This window comes from Condylura cristata, unplaced genomic scaffold, assembly GCF_000260355.1.
Source record: "Condylura cristata isolate star-nosed mole 26May11 unplaced genomic scaffold, ConCri1.0 scaffold00001, whole genome shotgun sequence".
In the NCBI taxonomy this organism is placed as follows: Eukaryota; Metazoa; Chordata; class Mammalia; order Eulipotyphla; family Talpidae; genus Condylura; species Condylura cristata.
In genome coordinates this window covers 37754437-37760683 of record NW_004567102.1, presented here as the reverse complement: position 1 = coordinate 37760683, position 6247 = coordinate 37754437, and the positions used below count along the sequence as shown (strand labels likewise).

The window sequence follows — 6247 nt, the reverse complement described above, 5'->3', positions numbered from 1 at the left end:
AATGATTCAAGACATACCCTTTTAATGCTGCTTAAGATTCTTGTAGCTGGTCAGAAAATTGGCGAAATTCATATGTAGGACAGGAAGACAACAATCATCTTTGATGGTCCTTTCATTTTCATAGGTTCATTTTGTTATGGTACTCAAAAAACTTAATTATCAAAACATTGTGCAGTCACATGTATTTATTTAATTCTTTCTTTGAGCCTGTTCTCTTCGTGGATAGAGGCATTGGACATTACTTCATTAATCTACTCCCTTATAATGTGTAAGAGAGGAACAGGCATAAGGGAACCAAGAAGAAGGCCTGAGTCACATGTTTCCAACATCATGAGAGGTGCCCTTTCCAGAGTGTGCCCAAGGAGCAGAAGAGAGCTGCTGGACTTCAGGGAGCCATGTCAAGGTCTGGGCAAGTCACATGAACATATCATTAGTGACTAGATGCTAACCTTTTCCTTTGCCTCCTTCTTTGAGATGTGCTGTCTGAACCTTAGACTCAAGATAGAATTCCAGGGTAGGAATAGTGGCAGAGAACTCCAAGAAAGCCAGAGCTGAAATTTCCTATTTATTGGCAGAGGAATACCACCTCAAAATCCACTGCTTTGGCATTAAGGATTATTTTGAGCTGATTATTTATTTTTTAAAGATTTATTTATTTATTCATACAGAACTGGGGTACAGGCCAGAGATGCGGAGGGTGAGAGGATTCACCAGAGACAGAGCGGGAAGTAGAAAAGGCAGATTGACGAAGTACACTGCTGAGGGGAGCAGTGGGCAGGTCAGGAGAGGTCTGCCTCGCCATGTGGATCTCCTCCGGGACAGGCGGGAATTGAACTCATGCAGAAGTGGCTTAAGCTTCTTAGTGCTGTGCTTTAAGCCGCTGCGCCACCAGGGAGGGCCCGAGCTGATTATTTTTGATGACCAGCGGACACACAGGAGAAACCCTGCAAAAAAACCTTGAAGAAGGAAAATCTTCATTGCTAAGGGTGTCTCCCTCTCTGTACCTTGATCTATAAACCTTACCCTTTACTATGTTTTTCCTGGTAACCTCCAATAACTGATCACCTTCCCATCCCATGTCTCCCCTCAATATCTTTTTTTAAAAAAAGATTTATTTTATTTGTGCATACAGAACTGGGGTATAGGCCAGAAATGCAGGGGCAGTGAGTGGATTCACCAGAGGCAGAGTGGGGAGCAGAACAGGCCAACTGATGAAGTACACTGCTGAGCTGCGCAGGAGGTGGGTCAGGAGAGGTCTGCCTTGCCATATGGTTACCTCCGGGGCAGGCGGGGATCAAACTCATGCGGAAGTGGCTTTAGCTTCTTAGTGCTGTGCTTTCAACTGCTGAGCCACCAGGGTGGGCCCAACATCTTTTTTTGACTATAACTGAAGGTAATATTTAAGGGGTGGCTTGGGTGATCTTGGGGACTTAAGAGTTTCCTGGATATCTCCCATGAATACACAGGTAGGCATATTAATCAACCTCTATTCATATATTTTTTTGTGAAGATGCCCAAATTAGAGCACCTCAAGATTTTCAGAATTGGCCTCCTCAACACACCCTGTTCTAGCATGCATTGTATTGTGAACTAAGAGTAATTCAAGTCCTTGAAGCTGATGAGAAACTTCTGTCATGGCCTTTGCCCTTTTCTAAGGAAGGTTATGGAAGCTTAGAGTAGAAACATTTAGATGCTGGTCTTACAAGGACAAGCATAAGAGGTGGGGATAGAGATGACTAACAAGTCATTAAACTAGCTATTGAATTTCCTAGGAATCTAAGGTAGGGTTAAGGATTATCTGTTACAGAAAGTCAACCCAAACTGACCCCAAAGATTAAAATTCCACAAAGGAATGAACACTTTCCCCTGTAAAGAACACTATCAACGAATACCCCTTGCTCTGGCACAGGCGGCAGCTCTGCCCGGCTGTGTTATGTAGGCACCTCTTTTTTCCTTTCTCTCTTTTTCCTAATAAGCCTTTGCCTTATTTGTTTGTGTGTATGCAAATGTCTTTAATAAACTCTCCTGTGATGAATGGGAAACTGCCAAAATTTTTCTTAGAGGGACTTAATCTCATCTGAACTTCACATCTGAGCCCCTTCAAAGGAGAGATCATCACACCCTAAACGTCTGTCCTTTCCCTAATCAGAGAAGCAATCACTGCTCTACCTTATATATAGTTTGAGAGGTTTTGCTGAATTGTAAGTTTATCAGTGAACATGTCTTTTCTAAGGTCTGAACTTCTCATACCAACTTAAGCTGATAAAGTACAGGCAAAAGGAGGAGATGGTGGGTCCTCAGAATGGGAAAGGGAGTTTAGTCTCTGGCAGCTAGGGAAAACTGGTATTGACCCAAAAAGCTAATGTGCCTCACTGACACTTTATCAACTTTTGGGAAGACTTCTTTCTGACCACCCTGGCTTGCTGGCTGTCTGCATAAAAAGGTTTGGGCCTTAATCAACCATGGACAGAGATGCTTGGATTGGCAGGCTAAACTTCACAGCAAGGCTGGAGGGGGACTGTTTGGTCCCACTCTCTTCCTTTCTTCTATAGGCAGGAGGGAGCGACAAGGTCCCTCTAATCTGTAGACATTGAGGATGTAGAGGGCATCACTGGGTAGTGGACACTGCTGCCTTATAGTCAACTGTGTTGTCCATCAGTGGTAAGGCACCCAGGGAAGCTCTCCCTGCGTTAGGAATGGAACTCCTTGGGTAGACAGCATGTTTGTGAAAACAGTGTCCAAGCGGAGTCAGTTTCAGAAGGGGAAATGAGACATTCTTCTAGGAGCAGGCTTACTTTTCCATCCTCCAAGGAGACTTGGAACTGTACCCTGTGAGCAAAGAAGAGAATTGGGCATCATTTAGGCAGATTAGTGGTCTGCAAGGAAATGGAGTCCGGGCAAGACTAACATTTTCACCTAAAGGTCTCAGCAGGACAGACCAGAAGGGTGATTTCTAACTCAGGCTCTCAGAGACAACCACTGGACTTTATGGGAGAATGCTGAATTTACTGGAGGTGCTCCAGGCATTCAGGCGTATCACCTACTCTTTAAAATACATTCTGCCAAACCTTATGTTCTTGTAGTTGCACTAAAGCATTGGATTGAGACGAGAAACTGCTATATTACCATCATGTATGATATCGTCAATTTGCCATCACCCAGTTTTAGTGAATACTCTAGTGGCGGTAACTGAAGACAACAAGCCAGACTTCATAAAATGCTTCCATTGAGACGGAGGACGACATTGCCACACAGTGGTGCTCCACTGGGCGATTCCTTCCTTTGCAATTATAGTCAGCAATTTTGATGCACTCACCCTCCCAGACGCTCAAATACGCGTTGAAACTTGACTCTAGGACTACATAAACCAAAGCTCTTAAAAATGTTTTGGGGTTACTTCAGATACTTCAGGAGCCTCAGAAGTACTCCCCAAGAAATTACTCATATCAGGTAACTCCGCTCTCTCAACCTTCCAATCCCTTAACACTCATTGTGGCGACACGTTATCAGAGAGAACTCCCCAAATTCCCCAACAAACGCAGGTCCGGTGCCGACGCCTAATGTGCCTGGAAAAGGGGAACAAAGGCCCTTGGAAAGGGGTAGGGCATTGCGTCAATAAATTGGATGCTTTTATGGAAACCTGGATCGGCGTACGCAAGACAAGAGACTTGACTAGGAGGCGCGACTAGATCACGTCTCCTAGGACTACTATACGCGGTTTAGACTGGAAAACAGAACACGGCTCCCCAGGTCCTAGCCGGCGCAGTCGCGCACGCGCAGAGCCGGTCCAATCCCGCTCTGGGAACGCGCGGGCGGGGCGGGGCGGGGCGGGGCGGGGCGGGCGAGGTAAGACCCGCCTCACTATTTCCCCGGGCCGTACCTCCTTCGCACCTCTCCGTCGAGTTGCCCTGCCTTCCCCTCTGACCTCGGAACGGAGGGGGCGGGGCCTCCGGGGCGGAAGTAGCTGTGCATTGTGGGCTCGCCTGGAGCGGCGGAGTTGGTCCTGAATGAAAGTGGCGCGCCGCCCCTGACGTTAACGGAGTAAGAGCGGCTGGGTTACGACGCCGACCCGGAATCTGGTGTGTCCGGCGCCTGGTGGACAGCGGACCGCGAGCAGGCGGCGGCGGGCAGCCAGCGTCGGCGGAGGGGCGGCTCTGCGTGGCCCCAAGACATGGCTCACAACAAGATCCCGCCGCGATGGCTGAACTGCCCGCGGCGCGGCCAGCCGGTGGCAGGTAACCCGGGTTGGGGGTGTTCGAGTCCCCGCGCGCCGGCGGATCTGGGGGTTAGCTGGCTGAGGGGCGCAGCTCTCTGTGCCTGTTAGAGGACCGAGAAGTGCTGGGGCCACCGAGGCTTCGTGATGAGTGTCTGGGACGTGGACTGAGCGGAGGAGTGGTGGGCGGGGGTACTTGTCACTGGCCGGCGAGGCTGAGCATTGCGGGTGGGAGGTAATAGACATATGAGGTTTGTGTGGTAGGGCGGAGAACCCATAGATCCGCGGGTCAGCACTGTGGGGCTCCGCCGTAGTAAGCGTGCCAACCTTTCAGGGTTCTCGGAAGGGGAAGGCACACGTTAGTCCGCGGTGGGGAGGCGAGCGAGGGGAACAGGCAGTTCGTGAAGTTGGGGGGCTCCGCGCTGAGACGAGGTTTTCTACTGAATGACATTTTTTCATCCTTATTGAGTTAGACATGAACTTTAAGTGCAGAGTTTTGGTAAAATTGGACTACACACCCGATGAAATACCCATGCAGTCAACACCAGAATCAAGAGAGTAACCATACCGTTTCTTCTGTTTTCTTTTCTCCTTTATAATTCCTCTCTCTTCAGGTCACCTCTGATCTACTTAAGTCACAAAAGATTAGTTTAAAATTTTAAATAAATGGAAACATACAAGATGTACTTTTGTGCTTCTTTCAGCATTATTTTGAAATTTATCCTTGTAAATAGCAGTAGCTGAGTAGTATTGCATTGTTATAGATACTGCACAGTGTGTTTGTCTATTCACTGGGGTTGTTTCCTGTTTTTGATTTACAAATGAACTTACTGTGCACAGTTATGTATAATTCTTTGTATGGGTGTACACTTTCAGTTTTCTTGCAGATGTGTATAAGAATGTGTCAAATGAATGTGTCAAGTGAATGTGTACACTGAACTTTTTTATTATTTATTTATATATATAATAGTTTATTTTTACATCATTTTGTGCATTTTTCCATCTCATTTGCAATCCCCTTGGGCTTCCCATCACCAAATCACCCATGTGCCATCACCATAGTCCACACTGAACTTTTCAAGACCCTTTGGAACACTTCAAAGCGTTGACATTTTACGTTCCCACTGGTACTGTTGAGGGTTCTCATAGGCCACATTTGCTCCCCATCCTCTCTAATACTTGGTGTGATCAGTAGTATTTTAGCTACTCTAGTAGGTGTACAGTAGAGTTGTCCCTTGAACAAAGTGGAGGTTTGAGGCATTGACTTCTACTTCTCAGAAAATCTGCACATACCCCAAAACTTAACCTACTAATGGCCTATTGACCGGACACTGTCAATACCAGGTACATATGTATTGAGTTATATTTACTGTATTCTTTACAAGGAAGTGAACTAGAGAAAAAATATCATTAAGACAATCATAAGACACAGAAAATACATTTACTGTACTGTATTTATTGATAGTGTAATTTGATGTAATTTCTTTTTAAGATTTATTTATAATATTCATACAGAACTGAGATAAAGGCCAGAAGTGCAAGGGCAGTGAGAGGATTCACAAGAGACAGAGTGGGGAGCAGAACAGGTCGACTGACTAAGCACATTGCTGAGGGGAGCAGTGGGCTGGTCAGGAGAGGTCTGCCACGCCATGTGGGTCACCTCTGTGGAGGGACTGAAATTGCACTGAAGCGGCTGCGGCCAGCTTGCAGTGCTGTGTCCTAACCCTTTGTGCCACCAGGAAGGGCCCTGATGTAATCTTTTTATGAGAAAATCTGTGTACAAGTAAACCCATGCGTCTCAAACTCTTGTTCAAGGGTCAGCTGCAATATTGTATTGTGGTTTGATGTTGAGCATCTTTGCATGTGCTGCTCTCAGCTTACAGTATTTTCTCACGTTAAATGTCCAAGTCTTTTGCTGATTTTTTTTTAAAGATTTATTTATTTTTATTCATACAGAACTGGGGTACAGGCCAGAGATGTGGAGGGTGAGAGGCTTCACCAGAGACAGAGCGGGGAGCAGAACAGGCAGATCAA

General features: G+C 46.4%; 1 protein-coding gene and 1 long non-coding RNA gene across 2 annotated transcripts in view; one reads left to right on the top strand and one right to left on the bottom strand.

Moving 5' to 3' along the window:
• Nucleotides 1–854: 854 nt before the first annotated feature.
• On the bottom strand, nt 855–3934 carry LOC105853292. Its single transcript, XR_001145128.1, has 3 exons — nt 3881–3934; nt 2796–2829; nt 855–956 (listed from the first exon to the last, which is right to left on the bottom strand). It is a non-coding gene; the product is annotated as an uncharacterized LOC105853292 (long non-coding RNA).
• Nucleotides 3935–3995: 61 nt separating this feature from the next.
• Nucleotides 3996–6247, top strand: part of RNGTT (RNA guanylyltransferase and 5'-phosphatase) — a 215108-nt gene continuing 212856 nt past the window's right edge. Inside the window, exon 1 of the mRNA XM_004673684.2 lies at nt 3996–4235. Within this exon, the coding sequence (XP_004673741.1) occupies nt 4172–4235 (64 nt within the window). The 5' untranslated portion in view covers nt 3996–4171. The remainder of the gene's footprint in view (nt 4236–6247) is intronic.